Raw genomic sequence first — 20,475 nt, forward strand, 5'->3', positions numbered from 1 at the left:
CAATGAATAAAGATCCGTAACTCCTCAATGTCATATCAGAAATTGATTTTTTTTTAAACTCAAGAGAGGTTATTTTTCAGAGACTTGACTGTAAGTGTTGCTCTACACCTATTGCAATCTATTCAAAATTCTGATCAAGTTGCAATTTGTTTTATAAAACCAAAATTGTTCATCTGGTCAGAAATTTGACCAAAATTGTTATCATTGAAGTGGAATTGAAGTCTTATAGGATTGCACATGTAAGTATGCATTATTTCATCACCTTGCACTTTCATGACTTGACTATTGATTTCTACAGCAGTTTGTTCAAATTTCTGACCAGTTTAAAAACAGTTTGGTTTTAAAATACAAATTGCAATTTATTCAGAATTTTGAAAAAATTGCAATAAGTGGAGAGCAACACTTACAGTCAAATCACAGTAATAAATATAAACCTTTCACCAAAGTTTCATGAAAACTGCTCAAAGCACTTTTGAGTTATTGTCTAAAAAGGGGCATAACTCTTTTAAAAAAAGTTGATCATCCACCATTACAGAACTGTCCGAGATATTACTGATGTTTACCTATAGTATAAGTTTTATAAATATCTGGCAAGAATTGTACCCGTGAGAGCGCTAAGGATGCCATTTTCCATAAATTTCATATTTCCAAGGGACATAACTCTTTTAAAAAAAAATAGATCGTCCACCATTTAAGAACTTGTCTGAGATACTGCTGATATTAACTTATAGTATAAGTTTTATAAAAGTCTGGCTAGAATTGTATCCATGAGAGTCGGTCTGTCCGTCCGTCTTTCCGGTCTTGTTAGCACTCTCACGGGTACAATTCTTGCCAGATTTAAATACACCCGGTATTTCCATGTCCCCCGCAAAGCGTTACGCAGGTTACGCGGGGGACAAAAAAACTAGAAACACTTATGAACCACATCAACAAACGACCACCACTGAACATCAGGTTCCTGACTTGGGACAGGTGCAAACATATGCAGCGGGTTCAAACATTTTAACTGCCCACCTTCACCCAACCTGAAAAAATAGTGTAACATCACAACATAGAAAGACACACTATAAAATACCAATTGAAATGGCTTAACTCAATCAAAAGGCATACCAACAAAAAACAAGTGAACATACACTGAACGAATAAATTTGATCTATGACACAATGTAAATACAAAAATTAATAAAACAAGGGGGTTAGATGTAAAACAATATCAGAACGACAACCATAACCTTGGACAAAATACCGCCAAAGAAAATAACGTACACAGGTAAATAAAAATATTTTTTTAGTAAGGCATACAGTGGAGTACGGAAATATATATTACAAAATAAATAATTTTGTTGTTCATAGTATGAGAACATAAGTGAAAATTTATGATAATACCAAACACTTGGAAAATATTAAAAATAGTGAGACGAGATATATAAAACAGTAAATAACAAAAATGCATTACAAATTGTATCAACAGGTCAAATTAACACGAAAGTACGATTTGAGATTACTCGCAGTAACTGAAAGCTAGTTAAAAGCCAAAAACAATTAATGATAAAAAATCATGCATCAGAGACTATAAAGCCCCATAACTCAGAAACGTAAAATCTAAAATTTATAAAAAATATAATATATATAAAAATGTATAAAAAACCTAACATTGACCAATGAATCATGAAAATGAGGTCAAGGAGATAATACCATCTAGACCAACACGTTCACCATACGATCATTCCATACACCAAATATAGTTGACCTATTGCTTATAGTACTTGTAAAAACAGACCAAAACACACCTAGAGGCTCTAAAGAGCCTGTGTCGCTCACCTTGGTCTATGTACATATTAAACAAAGGACACAGATCATCATTCATGACAAAATTGTGTTTTGGTGATGGTGTTGTGTTTGTAGATCTTACTTTACTGAACATTCTTGATGCTTACAATTATCTCTATCTATAATGAACTTGGCCCAGTAGTTCAGTGGAAATTATTTTGTAAAAATTTACAAAATTTATGAAAATTGCTAAAAATTGATTATAAAGGGCAATAACTCCTTAAGGGGTCAATTGACAATTTTGGTCATGTTTGACTTATTTGTAGGTCTTACTTTGCTGTACATTATTGCTGTTTACAGTTTATCTCTATCTATAATAATATTGAAGATAATAACCAAAAGCTGAAAAAATTTCTAAAAATTACCAATTCAGGGGCAGCAACCCAACAACGGGTTGCCTGAATGGTCTGAAAATTTAAGGGCAGATAGATCTTGACCTTATGAACAATTTTGTTTTTGAAAGATTTGCTCGAAATGCTTTGGGTTTAGATATATGAGCCAAAAACTGCATTTTACCTTATGTACTATTATTAGCCATGTCGGCCATCTTGGTTCGCGGGCGGGGTCATCAGACACAATTTTTAAACTACATACACCAATGATAATTGTTTACAACTTTGGTTAAATTCATCTTAGTAGTTTCAGAGAAGATTTTTGTAAAAGATAACAAAAATTTACGAAAAAGTGTTAAAAATTGACTATAAAAGGGCAATTACTCCTTAAGGGGTCAACTGACCATTTTGGTCATGTTGACTTATTTGTAGAACTTACTTTGCTGAACATTATTGCTGTTTACAGTTTATCTCTATCTATAATAATATTCAAGATAATAACCAAATACGGCAAAATTTCCTTAAAATTACTAATTCAGGGGCAGCAACCTAACAACGGGTTGTCCGATTCATCTGAAAGTTTCAGGGCAGATAGATCTTGACCTGATAAACATTTTTATCCATGTCAGATTTGCTCTCAATGCTTTGGTTTCAGAGATATAAGCCAAAATCTACATTTTACCCCTATGTTCTATTTTTAGCCATGGCGGCCATCTTGGTTGGTTGGCCGGGTCACCGGACACATTTTTTAAATTAAATACCCTAATGATGATTGTGGCCAAGTTTGGTTAAATTTGGCCCAGTAGTTTCAGAGGAGAAGATTTTTGTAAAAGTTTACGGACGACAGACGCGGGACTACGGATGCCAAGTGATGAGAAAAGCTCACTTGGCCCTTTGGGCCAGGTGAGCTAAAAAGCTTAAGATTGACCAATGATCCATGAAAATGAGGTCAAGGTCAGGAGAAACCTGCCAGACTGACATGTACCCCTTACAATCATTCCATACACCACATACAGTTGACTGCTTATAGTATCTGAGAAACAGACCTAATCCCATAATATTAACCTTGATCACTGATCAATGAAATGAGATCGAGGTCAGGTCAACCCTGTCTGATGGACATGAAGGCATTGCAAGGAACCAATATACCAAATATAGTTATCCTATTACTCATAATAAGTGAGAAATTAACATGACAAATAAATTGTTATTTTTTTCAAGCAGTCGCCGAACAATGAAAATGAGGTCAAGGACAATGGACATATGACATACAGAAACTTCATAACATTAGGTATTTGTATACAAGGTATGAAGGATCCAGGTCTTCCACCTTCTGAAATATGATGCTTTACACAAATAGTTTACATCGCCACCGCTGCAGGATAGAAATACCTATGTCTTGCATACTACGACTATTGTCTCGCAAACTGTGTCTATTGTCTTGCATACTGCGACTATGCCACAAGCTAGACAAAAACGCCAAATATTGGTAAAATTCATCAATTATGGGTCAATAACTCCTATAAGGAGCTTACCTAGCCTGGGATCTGTGCTCACTGCTCAACAGTAGATCCAGGTGGAATACATCCACATGTATTAGTTTATTGGATGTTATAATGATGCACCATGGGATAGCATTATTTTTTGACACATGACAGAAAATATTTATACTGCCACAAATTTATTAAAAATTATTTTTTAAATTCATAAAAATTGAAAGTCCAGAATTATATAATCCAAACATTGTTGATTAACATCCTGATTCACCTGTTCTGATCGATATATTCATGGTTATAGAACATGCACATTCACAGCAATTTAGTCCTGTTTAGCGCTGAGAAGTGGTCATTGATTGTTTATGTAGGGCAATACTGACACAAAGAGGAGGTCTGGCCAGGATGCCAGGCTGGAGTTTACCAACAATTCTCTCATGTTAGACAAACTGGCATTTTACCCCTATTTTCTATTTTTAGCCCTGTCAGCCATGTTGGTTGGAAAGCGAGATCATTGGATATGTTTTTTAAACTAGATATCCTAATGATGATTCTGGACAACTTTGATTTCAATTGGCATGGTGGTTTCAGACGACGGAAACCAAGTGAAAAAAATAGCTCACTTGATCCTTTGGGTCAGATGAGCTACAAATTGTATAGATCCATTTTAAACTGATGCCAAGTGATGCCATAGCTCTCAATGACTCTTGGTCAGGTGAGCAAAAAATGTTGGAAGACAAAAACCTAAGAAGTTTAAACAAGAGATAAGAAAGTGAACATTCACCAAATGCAGTCTTCCACAATTACTGAAAGCCTAATACTATAAAGTAAGCTATAAAATACCAAAAAATATGTTTTTGTACAGGAAACTATTAAGGGATATCATTTGTTCACATTCTTTGATGGTTTTTTTAGATGAAGAAGTTAAGAGCTTGACATATTGTGTATATTAAACTTGTCTATTGCTTAAGACAGCATTTCCCTCTAGATGGTTATTTTTGTCCTTTGGTTGCTCTCTCTTTGATATATATCCAAAAATTCAGTTTTAATATATTAATAATGTATGAAAGTTGACAGACAAGGAAGATTTTCTACAGAATAACTTCTATTCAAGATATTCACAAGTTTTGCATTATTTACATAGATAATAATAAGCATTACATTTGTGACAGAACAAATCAAAAGTATTGGTATTCAGCTATAGTTATATAACATTCTGAGTTCAGGTCAAATTAAAATTTGGCACAATCAAGATTTTTCACAAAAACTGCAATTATATTATAATCCATATCCAAATCTAACAATTTCTATAAATAAAATTAAATAGTGTATTTTAATATTATCCAGTTTCCAAATAAGTTTTTGAAAATCAAAAACATTTAATATTTTCTTTGGTAATCTAGAGAAAATGTGATTTGCTGATCTTTAATATATTCAACATCTTTCTATTGCTATATAAATGCAATGCCATAAAAGATAAGAGTCAGTTAGCAATGTCCAAAATGAAGTAAATCATGGCAAATTACTGACATTTTGAAGGACTGCATGGCAAAAATATCAAAATATAAATCATGAATCACTTTAACTTCAATCAAGTGTTATAATATGAAATGAATCAACTTTCTTTTTGAATTAAATTAAATTATTCATTAAGTTTCAGCATTCATTTTAAGCAATATATCTATATAAATAAACATAGCGGTTAGTTGTTCAACTTGAAGTAGTGTATTTCTAAATGTTTCTCAAGTTCAGACAGATAAAGAAGTAGAATAGTCTTCCTCTTCCTTTAGATGGTGATAAGATGGTGATGTTCCCACAGATTTTCAGTGGATTGTTTTATTATACGATTTAATGTACATCATGCTTTAGTCCTGATCAGTGTTATCTGCATGAAATCATCCTTTCCTTAATGTTAATTCTACAGTTTTGGTTTGAATTGTTCTGGCATTGTTTCAAGTTACACGATTTAATTCTCCAAGTGCTGTTATCTATTTTTGGATTTCCAGAGTTTCCGAATGTGTTAGAATAGAATGTTTATTCAAACTTTTTGACAGTTCATATTTTCTACTATTCACAGTAATGTCTTCAAGTTTCTCAAGTGAAACAGTATTCAAGGTTTTTATAGTGGTGTAGGTGAAGCAGAACTTTTTCTAATACCCGACTGAGGGTGTCACAGATTTAATGGCTTCTGGTCCTCAAAATTGGTGACACATAGGTCAATGGTCTATCATTGATGATGACTTCTACTTCTGACACAATTGTTGGTAGTGTGTCTAGTGTTACATAAGATGTAGCTAATGTTCACCCGAAATCAAATGAAGAACTTCAATCATTGTCAATGCCATGTGGTTGCATGTCCTTGTAAATGTTCAGGTAGTTTCATATTTTGAAAATGTTAATCTAAATGTGTACAAATGACAAATGTAATGTTAAAGCGAAATTTTTGTAAAGGTTTATATTCATATCTAAAATAAAATGGTACAATTCATCTTTTTGATTCATTCCTTTTCACTGGATACATCTAGAATGTAGTCACTCAATATCACTCTTGTTCTTTACTTATGTGAAAGTCTCTCTAAATCTAACACTGAATTTCTGTTATTTATTTGATTAAAAATTTTCCTTTATATGCTCCAAGTTTTATAAAATTTCAATTGTTATAATCAATAAATATATGAATTGAATTGTTTCTTGTTTAGCTATGAACAATCCTTTATTAGTTTTTACACAGTTTTAAATCACTAGAATCCAGAATATTCCAACTCATATAGTTTGGCTTTTAATGTTTCTGGGCTTTCTCTTTTATTTGAACATCCTATATGCATATGTCCTTCTGTAGACAAAGCAAGACTACATGGGTATATTATTCCAATGTCATTGGCATTATAATAACCAATATAGTTCCCTTCACAGTTTAAGATATGTAGTGTACCAGTGCAGATATCTGTAATAACAATATTATCTGCTGGTGTTGTAAGCAGGTTTTCAGGTAAAAATAGCTTTTCTTTATCATTGGTTTTTGGATGACCAGTGTATACCTGTTTGTTTTCTCCTTCCTTTCCTAAAACCATCACTCTTCCATGATCAGAATCTACCACATCTATGACACAGATATAACCATTTTTGGTGCTGGTAATGTCTCCAGGGCATGTAAATAATTGTTCTTTGTTACTGTCTTCTTCATATTTTGCCAGATGTCTGCCATCTTGACTCATCACTATCACAGCACCCTTTGTTTTCCCTCTTCTTACACCTACTATAACTCTGTGATCGTTGGTAATATGAACACATTCAGGTAATGCTTGTGATGTATATGGTTGAACATCATAATTGGAATCTGTAATCTGTCCAGTGGTACTATTGACTATTTTAAGCCTTGTTTCACCTGCAGCTACTATAAGCAGGTTGTTGCATGCATTCATTACTACCATCCCAAAAACTTGTATGTCCAAACCTAACATAACCTCAATATCATCTTTATTAAATTTGATATGTTGTATTTTTTTAGAAGTATTATCAGATATCCACAGAGTACCATCAGAACAACTTTCAATCAGATGAACATTCTTCAATTTTGTGGTGAATTGTTGAGCAACTTTAAATTCAATTTTAGGATGCTGTACTTTGAAGTTTTCACCATTCTCCATTGATCCAAAGTTCAAATGTGTAATTTTGCCTGGCACGAATCTTCCTAATAACGAGAACTCAAGGATTGACAATGGTTCATCTTTGCTTAATGAAATAGCTAACTTATCAAAATCATCAAAGAATTTGACAAAATCTTTGGAAGTGATGACACTCTTTATAGAGTTACTGTCAGTCTGTAAGTTTGTAAATTTTTTATCAATCTTACTTTGTTCTGCTCCAATGACCCTGCTATTTGATTTCCATGTCTGCTCCAGATTTTTAACAAGATTATCAGCATACTGATCAACTTCATTCTTTAAAGCTTCCCTATGACTTACGATATCTTGCTTTGTTTGTCTAAATTTGGCATCTTCCTGGTCTTTTATTTCCTGAACTTTGTCTAAAGTACTGGACAAATCATTAACACTTCTATCTACTTTCTTCTGTCCACTTCTTATTACCTTCTTTTTATCTTCGAGCTCCTCTTCATCTATAAAAGTATGTCCATTGTGGACTTTGGTAACACACTTCACACAGATGACTTTTTTACAAGTCATACAGTAGACACAGCAAACCTGATTAGAATGCTCCAGACATTTAACATCACTAAAGTTAAAAGTGTCAATTTCTTCATACTGTCCCAGTTCTTCAATGTTTTTAACTTTATGATCACTTGCATTTTTAAATCTAGAATGGACTTTGCCCTTACACTTACTGCACATAAGAACTTCACAGTCCAAACATTTATATTCTATTTTATTCCCACCATCACAAAGTTCACAAACCACTGGAATTTGTCCCTTTCGTAAGGACTTAGACAACGCCATATTTATTCTATTAAGATGTCTGACTTTTATGCTTCACTGTCTATAATTTTAAATAGTACTATATTTATTTTTGTTGATATTGTATATAAAACAAAGGTAGCATTACTGTCTATCTAAACTTTTTGCTGTGTCATATACCCTATATATATATATATATATATATATATATATTGTCATGGTAGAAAGGATATGAATACCCATTTAAATATTTGTTAAAAACAAAAGAATGGTAAAATGTGCACTGCCAAATGGTGTAGTTAATGAATATCTAACATAAAATGTTATTTTCTTAATGCAGATAAAAACAGGTTCCGCAATCGGCCTTTGTGAATAATCTGAATCATAAATACACAATGTATTAAAAAAAATTAGCCCTGTAAAACGTTTACATTATATTATGTTATATTAATCCTCTTGATATTAATTGTAAGCACAAAAGCACTAAGGCCATACAAAGTAAATACTGAGTTCCTTGGATAACCCACGTGTTTAAAAAGGTAAACTAGAGGCTCCCAAAAGCCTGTGTTGCTCACCTCTATCTACTAAGAGGCTCCCAAAAGCCTGTGTCGCTCACCTCTATCTACTGTTGTTTTTCGAAATCATGTAAAATAAGGTTAAAATCATAATTAATAGTATTAGATACCCTAATAAGGATTGAGGCCAAGTTTGGTTTAATTTGGCCCAGTAGTTAAATTAAAAGCAGGTCATCCCATTGTAGGCTTACAATAGTTAATGAAGACCCCTTATCACTATTCAAATTAGTTTTCAAGTTGTGACCATTTTGAAATTGTTTTATTAACAATTTTCCCTTAGACTTCTATAGTAAAGCCTTATGTTCTATTTTTAGCCATGGCGGCCATGTTGGTTGGATGACAGGGTCATCGGACACATTTTTCAATAAGATACCCTATTGAAAATTGTGGCTAAGTTAAATCCTATTTGGCCCAGTAGATTAAGTGGAGAAGATTTTTGTAAAAGATTACAAAAATTTAAGAAAAATTTACTATAAAGGGCAATAACTCCTTAAGGGGTCAATTGACAATTTTGGTTATATTGACTTATTTGTAGATCTTACTTTGCTGAAAATTATTGCTGTTTACAGTTTATCTCTAACTATAATAATATTTAAGATAATAACCAAAAACTGCAAAAATTTCCTTAAATTTACCAATTCAGGGGCATCAACCCAACAACGGGTTGTCTGATTCGTCTGAAAATTGTAAGCCGGATAGATCTCAACCAGATTAACATTTTTAACCCTTTCAGATTTGCTCTAAATGCTTTAGTTTCAGAGATATAAGCCAAAAACTGCATTTTACCCCTATGTTCTATTTTTAACAATGTCGGCCATGTTGGTTGGCAGGCGGGGTCATCGGACACATTTTTAAACTAGATACCCTAACGATGATTGTGGCCAAGTTTGGTTAAATTTGGCCCAATAGTTTCAGAGGAGAAGATTTTTGTAAAAGTTAACAGACGACAAACGACGACGGACGACAAGTGATGACAAGTGGTGACCTTCTGCTGTTGTCTGTTCTATGGTCGGGTTGTTGTCTCTTTGACACATTCCACATTTCCATTCTCAATTTTAGTAGTCAGGTGAGCTAAAAATGCATTCTCATCTTAATTTACATTGCAAAAAAATGTCAGTCAGTTGTTAGTTTGAAAGTATCATCATTCAAACACTATATTTGACAATAGGACTGATCAAGATTTAAAAATTTTAAAAAAGCTTCTGTCCAAGTACCATAAAATTCCATGAAGTTTTGACAAAGTTATTGATGCCTGAAAAACTTCAACCTAAGATTGTCTCTGAAAGGGAGCATTATCTGTCAAATTCATGATCACTGATTTGACTCAAATTCTCATATTTAAATTATAACATACTAAAACGTATATCCCAGTTATAAAAAGTCTAAAATAAACAATTTACAATGCATGGGCTGGATAATATGTATCAGGATTTCATGTGTATTTTAGTCTAGACACCATCTAATTAACCATCGAGGTGACGTCCGAAGACTGCCGACGGTCATATAACCCCGATGTAAACATAAATATAGATATAAATAGACAGCGAACATGTGCAATTGGATTTTTCTATGTCTGTTTGATTTCATATTATAGGTTACAAATATGTGTTAATCATCTTGTTTACCTGTATAAAAATGAGTTTTTGTGGATCGAATCAGTCAATCAAATAGTTTACCCTTGTTTCACTTTCAATGTTGACATTCTTTTTCTTTTAATAACTGAACACTTCTAATTCATGCTTCACTCAACTCTAACTAAGGGGTTAAATTGAAGGTCACATGAATACGGATTCAATGAGGTGGAACTATTCACTTGCAAGTGAATAATTCATCAGCGATTTTTCTTGGCCTATTTTGCCAATTTGAACCAAACTGGCTGCTAAATGCGAATTATTATTTCACTATTTCACTTTCATTAAAGATTGAACAAAAAAAAAATCATATTTTAATTTTTTTTTATATCTTGTAGCTAATGCCCCTTTTATGTTAACTTCGAAAAAAAATTAAGTCCATTTTTTCAGTTAAATAAGTAAAGATGAAATAAAATATTTTCAAAATTATGCTGTGGATACTGTCTTCTTATCTTTTAAAATAAAGCTTCTGTCCAAGTGTTATAAAATTTCTTGAAAGTTTGACAAAGTTATTGATGTTTGTTAAACTTTAACCCAAGATTGTTTCTTAATGCTTACTGTGATACAAGTTAAGTTTCTTTATCAGTAAAATATGGAAAAGTTAAAATATTTTCAAAATTGAACTCCTGATATTGTCTTTTGATAATTAAAAATTTCTGACCACAAACTGAACCGAAATGTTGCTGATGCCAACACTGGAATATAGGATTGTTATGTCTCGCTTCCACAACAAAATGTTGCCATCACTATACCAAATATATTCTTAATTGTCATGACAAGACTGACAGTACAAAACAGTTTCTGTCTCTGTGGGTCATGCTTCTCCCCCTCATACTGTAAACTGTTATAAATACATATATTCACCTCCAAAAAATCATAAAAACTGTTCAGATCTCCACCCAAAACCATAGATACTCTGAACTGCCATGATAAGACGTGTCCAGTGCACCAAAGCTTTTATTCCTGAGGGTCATGATCCCACCCCTCTCATATCATAAATTATCAAAATATCTGTATAACTGTTCAAAGGATAAAGTTCACTTTTTGCAAAATATGGCCTTGAGTTTCAACATTATCAAAAAAAAATATCAAAAGGTCCACAATTTGATTCTTAAATGGATCTGTTTCAAGAGTCTTGTTTCTAGGTAAAGCAATTATCTTTATAAGAGTACCTTTATAGGCTGTGAAGTCAGCACATTTTTATTAAAAATTTGTACTGTTTTGGATAGCTAAAAAAAATTTTAAATCATGGGGCCAATTCTAACCCTTCATGAACTTCCTTTGCCCTAAACACCTAGACTATATATGTTTTAAATTGCTTGTCAATTGATATTTACTTCAGCTGTGGTTTTGAACATATCAAAAAACTAAATTAGGTAAATATTCATTTCATGCAGATTCATGTAAGTGAGTACAATCTGTCAAACATGTGTAAAAGATATCACTATGGTGATTTCAATACTGACACCTTATTCTAATCATAGCAGTATATATATTTCAAATGTCAGATACAAGTATACTCCCTTCAATGAATCAAAATGCCAAATACTGTTTGTCTGATTAGCATAATTATTTGAGGAGTAGTGGAAGAAATAGTATACAAGGACATATTCAAAGGGTCAGTGACAGAAATTCCATGTGAGAACGTTTCCAATGGGACAGGAGTAGAAAAAAGGCATATAAGAACGGACAGTCATGAAAAAAGCATGAGAGAGCATATTAAGAGGAACACAATTAGAAATAGATAATGAGATCATATTCAGAGAGGTAATGTTACAAATAGCATGTGCAAACATCCTTAGACGGACAATGGTAGTAAATAGTGTGCAAGATTAGAGCTATTGGGGCAGTGATATATAATAACATTTTAAACAACACCAGAGCCTTCATTTAAAAATAATGTTCTCCATTTATGCAATTCTTTACCTTTACAAATAGGACAACATGCTCCAGGAGGGGTCTCTGTAACTCTACATAACAATTGTGGACATATTCCGGTTCTTTCACACCTGACATTACCACGGTTACAGGTACACTGCTGACACCTGTCTCCTGGTTGTGTAAAAGTCTGACCATCTCTATAAACTCTCCCATCATACAAACAATCTGAAATTATATTTTAAATGAATTTTAAAAAGAATGCAGCATTTGATTCCTTAAAATGCTAGTCATTTTCAATAACATTAAAATCAAATACTATCTTAATCATAGCCTTAATATCAGAATTAATCACCAAATGAGAACTAACCAAATGTATTCATAAAAAATACAAAGCCAAGAGAGTAGATGGACATGCAAATAGAGGAAGGGATAATAATACTTATAGATACAATCCATGGTATGACTTTTTTCTCTGGAATTACTGTGACATCAAGTGACAAGAGAGAGTGATCATACATAGGGAGAGATGCTACAATACTGACAACTTTCACCTTTCCTGAGGATACCATGATAACAATTGAAATGATAAGAGGGTGAGATGTTTATACTTACTGCTTCAAACACGGCAACATTCTCATAGCCTAAGTATAACATGAGAACATTGCTGAAACAAAGGGAGAGACGTCAAAACTTACTTCTAAATCATGGCAATACTCTCCCCTCCTGAGAATACACTGAGCACACAGCCAGGACAGAGATAGAAACGACCATACTTACTGCTACAATCCTGGCAACATTCACCCCTCCTGAGGACATCATGAGAATATTGACCAGAGAGAGAGAGAGATATCTATACTTACTGCTACAATCCTGGCAACATTCACCCCTCCTGAGGACATCATGAGAATATTGACCAGAGAGAGAGAGAGATATCTATACTTACTGCTACAATCCTGGCAACATTCACCCCTCCTGAGGACATCATGAGAATATTGACCAGAGAGAGAGAGAGGCATCTTTACTTACTGCTAAAGTCCTGGCAACATTCACCCCTCCTGAGGACATCATGAGAATATTGACCAGACAGAGAGAGAGACATCTTCTTACTGCTACAATCCTGGCAACATTCACCCCACCTGAGGACATCATGAGAATATTGACCAGAGAGAGAGAGAGACATCCATACTTACTGCTACAATTCTGGCAACATTCACCCCTCCTGAGGACATCATGAGAATATTGACCAGAGAGAGAGAGAGAGAGACATCCATACTTACTGCTACAATTCTGGCAACATTCACCCCACCTCAAAATACAATATCAATACTTACTATTGCAGTCTTGACAACATTCTCCCCTCCTGAGGATATCATGAGAACATTGACCAGACAAAAAGGAAGATATCAATACTTACTACTACACTCCTGACAACATTCTCCCCTCCTAAGGATACCATGAGAACAGGTTATAAGACAGATCTGTTTGTTTCTACAACTGACCAGACCATCAGAACATTCACAAACTTTACATGGATCTGTTGATGATGGCCATGAGTCACCTTCAGTATAGTCCACACCATTGTCCCTACACCCTTCATAAAATAATAAAAATAAATCATAATTATCTGCAGAATACAAAATTTCCCTTATCTGGGGCTTTACTTACAAATCCTTGTTTTTTATACCTTTATTAGTCAGAAAACATGACATGAGAAATCAGGCCAATAGAAAAATATCTGAGATCTTAATTATTTAATTTAGAAGAATTTTAAGTTTGGAGAGTTAAAATCTGTCAAACAGGATGACCAATTATTTGTGAGTAATAATCATCTTTTTAAATCCATCAAATACATATTTACATGTATTAAAATATGACAAAATGATTTCTTTATACAAATGAATTCACATACCTGGACATTCATAATCACAACAGTTGGTTCCCTTTCTGACTGGATTCCTGCATGGATAGTCCGACAATGAGCAGTGAATAGGAATACATCTGACAATGGAGTTTTTACAGGAACAGTTTAAGCAAGGATCATAACTAGCAATAAATAAATCCCCATGTTTCCACCTTTTCATATCATAATCACATCCTGAAACATTTACAACAGAATTATAAAGAACATACTGGCATAATCCTGAAACATTTACAACAGAATTATAAAGAACATACTGGCATAACCCTGAAACATTTACAACAGAATTATAAAGAACATACTGGCATAACCCTGAAACATTTACAACAGAATTATAAAAAACATACTGGCATAATCCTGAAACATTTACAACAGAATATAAAGAACATACTGGCATAACCCTGAAACATTTACAACAGAATTATAAAGAACATACTGGCATAATCCTGAAACATTTACAACAGAATTGTAGAGAACATACTGGCATAACCCTGAAACATTTACAACAGAATTATAAGGAACATACTGGCATAACCCTGAAACATTTACAACAGAATTATAAAGAACATAGTGGCATAACCCTGAAACATTTACAACAGAATTATAAAGAAAATACTGGCATAACCCTGAAACATTTACAACAGAATTATAAAGAACATACTGGCATACAGGGCTCACACTGCTTCAAAATCATAGGGAGAAGTGACTTTTCTTTTTGAAACTGGTAGGGAGAAGTGGTGAGATTTGAAAGAGAAGTGCTTGTTCGCTTGCGGCGCTTCAATGTTTGGTTTTTACTATAATATAAAGGGCCATATGTATCCTTTTTTTTATATATCGGTGTTCAATTCATACCTGAGTCAATTAAAGTAACAGTTGTTTCAATTTATGTATTAAATAGTCATTTATAATTGCATAATTATATTAATCCTCTTGACAGAATCTACCAACTAAATATCTAGCACTTAAAAGAACTTTAATATCAAAAAAGGAAAAGAAAGTATCATATATCAATAAAAATGCAATTAAAAAACTATTCTGTTTATCATCTTAATGAAATTCGCTATTTCTCATTAAAAAGATATATAAATTTTACAAAGTAAAGCAACTTTAATCAATAAATTGAAACAATGCATTTACATGGAAATATATACATTTAGCCAGGAGATCTAACCAAAAGTCTATTAATGTGTGTGGAATGCGTATTTTCACTTTTGGGGTCATTATTCTATTGTCAGCTGTTCAGTTCAGTTCAGGCGTCTGTAGTTATTATAGTAAGAATACCAATTTCGGTCATAGCTGGTACACTTCAGATGAATTCTGCCTCCGATCCGTGGTTCGTATAAATATTTCAATGGCGGATGAAGAAAATTTACGAAAATAAAGAAAGTTTGACAAGCAATTGGGAAAGGAATATGACGCTTTTAATGCAATCAATGGATCAAACATTAACTAAAGGCAATTTTGATCACTTACTAATTATAATGAAGTAAAAAACTTATTTTGTCGATAATCAAAATGTTTTGATATACGATCTCCAGTAACAAGTACCGGAAGTGAAAGAAAATACTTCATAAAAGTTGTTTCTTTGAAATAACATACGACCAATCTGTAAAGTCAATACTTTCACATCTTTTCTAAAGAAATAAATCGTTTATGTTTTTTAATTTCTTCACTTTTAAATGAAAAATTTGCTGTTTCATTGACTTGATAAGAAGCGGAAATTACTGATGACGAAAGCGACTGCAAGCGACTATTGTGAACACCAGGGCGACTAGATATCGCTTTTGACGGTTGGGCAAAGCGAAGTGATGGACTGGAAAGCGACTTTTTCGCCCTAGTCGCCCGCTAACGTGAGCCCTGGGCATAATCCTGAAACATTAACAACAGAATTATAAAGAACATACTGGCATAACCCTGAAACATTTACAACAGAATTATAAAGAACATACTGGCATAACCCTGAAACATTTATAACAGAATTATAAAGAACATACTGGCATAACCCTGAAACATTTACAACAGAATTATAAAGAACATACTGGCATAACCCTGAAACATTTACAACAGAATTATAAAGAACATACTGGCATAATCCTGAAACATTTACAATAGAATTATAAAGAACATACTGGCATAACCCTGAAACATTTACAACAGAATTATAAAGTACATACTGGCATAATCCTGAAACATTTACAACAGAATTATAAAGAACATACTGGCATAACCCTGAAACATTTACAACAGAATTATAAAGAACATACTGGCATAATCCTGAAACATTTACAACAGAATTATAAAGAACATACTGGCATAATCCTGAAACATTTACAACAGAATATAAAGAACATACTGGCATAACCCTGAAACATTTACAACAGAATTATAAAGAACATAGTGGCATAACCCTGAAACATTTATAACAGAATTATAAAGAACATACTGGCATAATCCTGAAACATTTACAACAGAATTATAAAGAACATACTGGCATAACCCTGAAACATTTACAACAGAATTATAAAGACACATACTGGCATAACCCTGAAACATTTACAACAGAATATAAAGAACATACTGGCATAATCCTGAAACATTTACAACAGAATTATAAAGAACATACTGGCATAACCCTGAAACATTTACAACAGAATTATAAAGAACATACTGGCATAATCCTGAAACATTTACAACAGAATATAAAGAACATACTGGCATAATCCTGAAACATTTACAACAGAATATAAAGAACTTACTGGCATACAGGGCTCACACTGCTTCAAAATCATAGGGAGAAGTGACTTTTCTTTTTGAAACTGGTAGGGAGAAGTGGTGAGATTTGAAAGAGAAGTGCTTGTTCGCTTGCGGCGCTTCAATGTTTGGTTTTTTACTATAATATAAAGGGCCATATGTATCCTTTTTTTTATATATCGGTGTTCAATTCATACCTGAGTCAATTAAAGTAACAGTTGTTTCAATTTATGTATTAAATAGTCATTTATAATTGCATAATTATATTAATCCTCTTGACAGAATCTCCAACTAAATATCTAGCACTTAAAAGAACTTTAATATCAAAAAAGGAAAAGAAAGTATCATATATCAATAAAAATGCAATTAAAAAACTATTCTATTTATCATCTTAATGAAATTCGCTATTTCTCATTAAAAAGATATATAAATTTTACAAAGTAAAGCAACTTTAATCAATAAATTGAAACAATGCATTTACAAGGAAATATATACATTAAATTAGACCGTTGGTTTTCCCGTTTGAATGGTTTTACACTAGTAATTTTTTTGGGGCCCTTTATAGCTTACTGTTCGGTGTGAGCCAAGGCTCCGTGTTGAAGACCGTACTGTGACCTATAATGGTTTACTTTTATAAATTTTTACTTGGATGGAGAGTTGTCTCATTTGCACTCATACCACATCTTCTTATATCTATTTAGCCAGGAGATCTAACCAAAAGTCTATTAATGTGTGTGGAATGCCTACTTTCACTTTTGGGTCATTATTCTATTGTCAGCTGTTCAGTTCAGTTCAGGCGTCTGTAGATATTATAGTAAGAATACCAATTTCGGTCAAAGCTGGTACGCTTCAGATGAATTCTGCCTCCGATCCGTGGTTCGTACAAATATTTCAATGGCGGATGAAGAAAATTTACGAAAATAAAGAAAGTTTGACAAGCAATTCGGAAAGGAATATGACGCTTTTAATGCAATCAATGGATCAAACATTAACTAAAGGCAATTTTGATTACTTACTAATGAAGTAAAAAACTTATTTTGTCGATAATCAAAATGTTTTGATATACGATCTCCAGTAACAAGTACCGGAAGTGAAAGAAAATACTTCATAAAAGTTGTTTCTTTGAAATAACATACGACCAATCTTTAAAGTCAATACTTTCACATCTTTTCTAAAGAAATAAATCGTTTTATGTTTTTTTAATTTCTTCACTTTTAAATGAAAAATTTGCTGTTTCATTGACTTGATAAGAAGCGGAAATTACCGATGACGAAAGCGACTGCAAGCGACTATTGTGAACACCAGGGTGACTAGATATCTCTTTTGACGGTCGGGCAAAGCGAAGTGATGAACTGGAAAGCGACTTTTTCGCACTAGTCGCCTGCTAGCGTGAGCCCTGGGCATAATCCTGAAAAATTTACAACAGAATTATAAAGAACATACTGGCATAACCCTGAAACATTTACAACAGAATTATAAAGAACATACTGGCATAACCCTGAAACATTTACAACAGAATTATAAAGAACATACTGGCATAACCCTGAAACAATTACAACAAAATTATAAAGAAAATACTGTCATCATCTTGAAACATACATACAATCAATAAAAATACATAGCTAATATAAAGTAGAATTTTTACTATCAAATGGGAGATGTTTCTTTGGAAGTATAATGGTGCTTCCTCTAATCTATCAGGTTTATACAAATCATTCATGAACTATGCTAGTGGAGTAATTAATCTCAGTTATCAGAGCAGTGGCTTACTGTTCAAGGGGTTTTGGGTTCATTTCTTAGCTGTTATAGTGATAAAACCATATTCTACTGTTACAGAAGGTTAGTGTTTTGTACTGGAAGTCAATATAAACACAGGTGAGTCTATATCAGTCACAAAAAGCTGTTTAAAAGAAAAATTACATGAACATCATGTGCACATAAGCTGAGTTGCTATCTTTTTGGATTTATAGTAGAAGAAACAGATTTTTTAACGATAACATACTGTCCAAGGCTCAATTTAATCCCATATTTTTGGATATCAAGATTGAAAAACTTACTTAGCTTTCATTTAAAGAAACATACGATTTCAACATTTGGCAATGCCAACGTATATTTGTTTCCCCTAACAGGAGGTCCCCAGGAAACTTTGTTATAAACAATGCCATAATATCTGTTCTTGTTGAACAAATATTCTATAATATTTATTCTAATGGAACAAATATTACAAAATATTTCTTCCATTTGGAACTTATGTTATGAAGGAACTTCTATTTCATGACAACGATGTGTAAGTATGATGATTACAACTTACCGCTATCACATACTGGACAACAATCTCCAGGTTGGAATACAGGACTGTCACATGATGCAGGAGGACATTCTTTCTTAGTACAATCCATGTTTCCATGGTTACATCTACAGGAAGAACATTTATCTGGATTGTGGGTGTCACCATCTTTAATAACTTTTCCTTCAAAGTAACAAGCTGAAAAAAATACCAATCTGTTAAAAAGTATAAATACCTATTCAAGGAAAAGCTTTTATTCAATGAGGGGATCAGAGGGAGTCCAATCATGAAATCAAAAATGCATTTTTTTTATTTTATATTTTTCAAGTTATACTTAAGGAATAATCAAGAAAATGTATTCTGCACAGATAAACTGTTTAAAACATTTTGTTTAAGGATCTAGAGAGAAATATTGAAGCCAAAAAATTTTGAACTTCTTGCATAGTTTTCACCACTAAAATCATAGCTTAATCATTGGCCATACCATAGATGAACAAAAAATTATTCTTTGTGTATCACATCTGTGTTAACTTACAAATACATGTAGGACAGCACTCCCCTGGAGGTGTATGTGGGTTGTTACAATCAGGAGGGTTACATCTGATAGTATGACATTGTTCTTCTCCATTCTGGAAAACATTGCATGTACATATACAGAATTTTTAAAACAAATACTCTGGTAAATAGAAGCATGTGAAGAATTTCACAGTTTGGGTAAAATTTCGAACTAAGTGTACAATTTGATTTAATGAAACTAATTCCAATTGTATCAGACATTTAATAAATTGCAATAGGTGGAGTGAAATACTGACATTCAAGTCACAGTATAAGTACAAATGCATGTTATCTGAGGAAAATTAGTCCAAGTAAGGTGCTTTACACATGATCTTTTTCCATTTCCTGTCACATTGCTGGCACTTATCAATAGCTTTCAATACCATTAACATTATTCCAAATAGAAACGGTAAAAATATGTGATTTCTCATAATTGGTTTTTTTTGGGGGGGGGGTAAATTTATTTTAAATTTCTACTTTCAATCACAGTGAAGCTTTGTTTAATGACTGCTTTGATCATTTATCCAAAATATTTTCACTTTGTCAAATTTATACACAATAAAATAATCCACTTAGACCCCTAAATGTTTACTTACTAATTGTCTAATCCTTATGTTGAAATTCAGCTTACTGTGGATTCATTATTATTTGTGGGATACCAAGTTTTGTTGATTTCATGAGTAACGGTAAACCACAAATTGCAAATGTTCAACGATGTCCAAAATATCTAAATGCTTGTATGCAGCCGACTTTGGCAACACAAAGAAATCAAATATCCATGAAAATGCATTTTGTCCTCAACCCACAAAAA

At 32.8% G+C, this 20,475-nt stretch overlaps 2 protein-coding genes across 5 annotated transcripts in view; both read right to left on the reverse strand.

The window, feature by feature from the left end:
- LOC127725473 (kielin/chordin-like protein) overlaps positions 1-20,475 on the reverse strand; it is a 125,583-nt gene that overhangs the window by 37,154 nt on the left and 67,954 nt on the right. For all 4 annotated transcript variants that reach the window (XM_052232464.1, XM_052232462.1, XM_052232466.1 and 1 more), the window contains 5 exons: positions 19,645-19,738; positions 19,134-19,307; positions 14,063-14,248; positions 13,568-13,744; positions 12,199-12,378 (listed from right to left, as the gene is read on the reverse strand). In XM_052232464.1, coding sequence (XP_052088424.1) covers positions 12,199-12,378; positions 13,568-13,744; positions 14,063-14,248; positions 19,134-19,307; positions 19,645-19,738 — 811 coding nt within the window. The remainder of the gene's footprint in view (positions 1-12,198; positions 12,379-13,567; positions 13,745-14,062; positions 14,249-19,133; positions 19,308-19,644; positions 19,739-20,475) is intronic.
- On the reverse strand, positions 4,664-8,137 carry LOC127725481 (uncharacterized). The gene has a single exon (XM_052232491.1). The coding sequence runs from the start codon at positions 8,106-8,108 to the stop codon at positions 6,396-6,398; it is 1,713 nt and encodes a 570-aa protein (XP_052088451.1). The 5' UTR covers positions 8,109-8,137; the 3' UTR covers positions 4,664-6,395.

The sequence above is a fragment of the Mytilus californianus genome, unplaced genomic scaffold (assembly GCF_021869535.1).
Source record: "Mytilus californianus isolate M0D057914Y unplaced genomic scaffold, xbMytCali1.0.p SCAF_15, whole genome shotgun sequence".
Classification (NCBI taxonomy): domain Eukaryota; kingdom Metazoa; phylum Mollusca; class Bivalvia; order Mytilida; family Mytilidae; genus Mytilus; species Mytilus californianus.

Excerpts from the sequence above, each read along its gene's own strand:
- LOC127725481 (XM_052232491.1), bottom strand. The coding sequence starts at position 8,108 with ATGGCGTTGTCTAAGTCCTTACGAAAGGGACAAATTCCAGTGGTTTGT.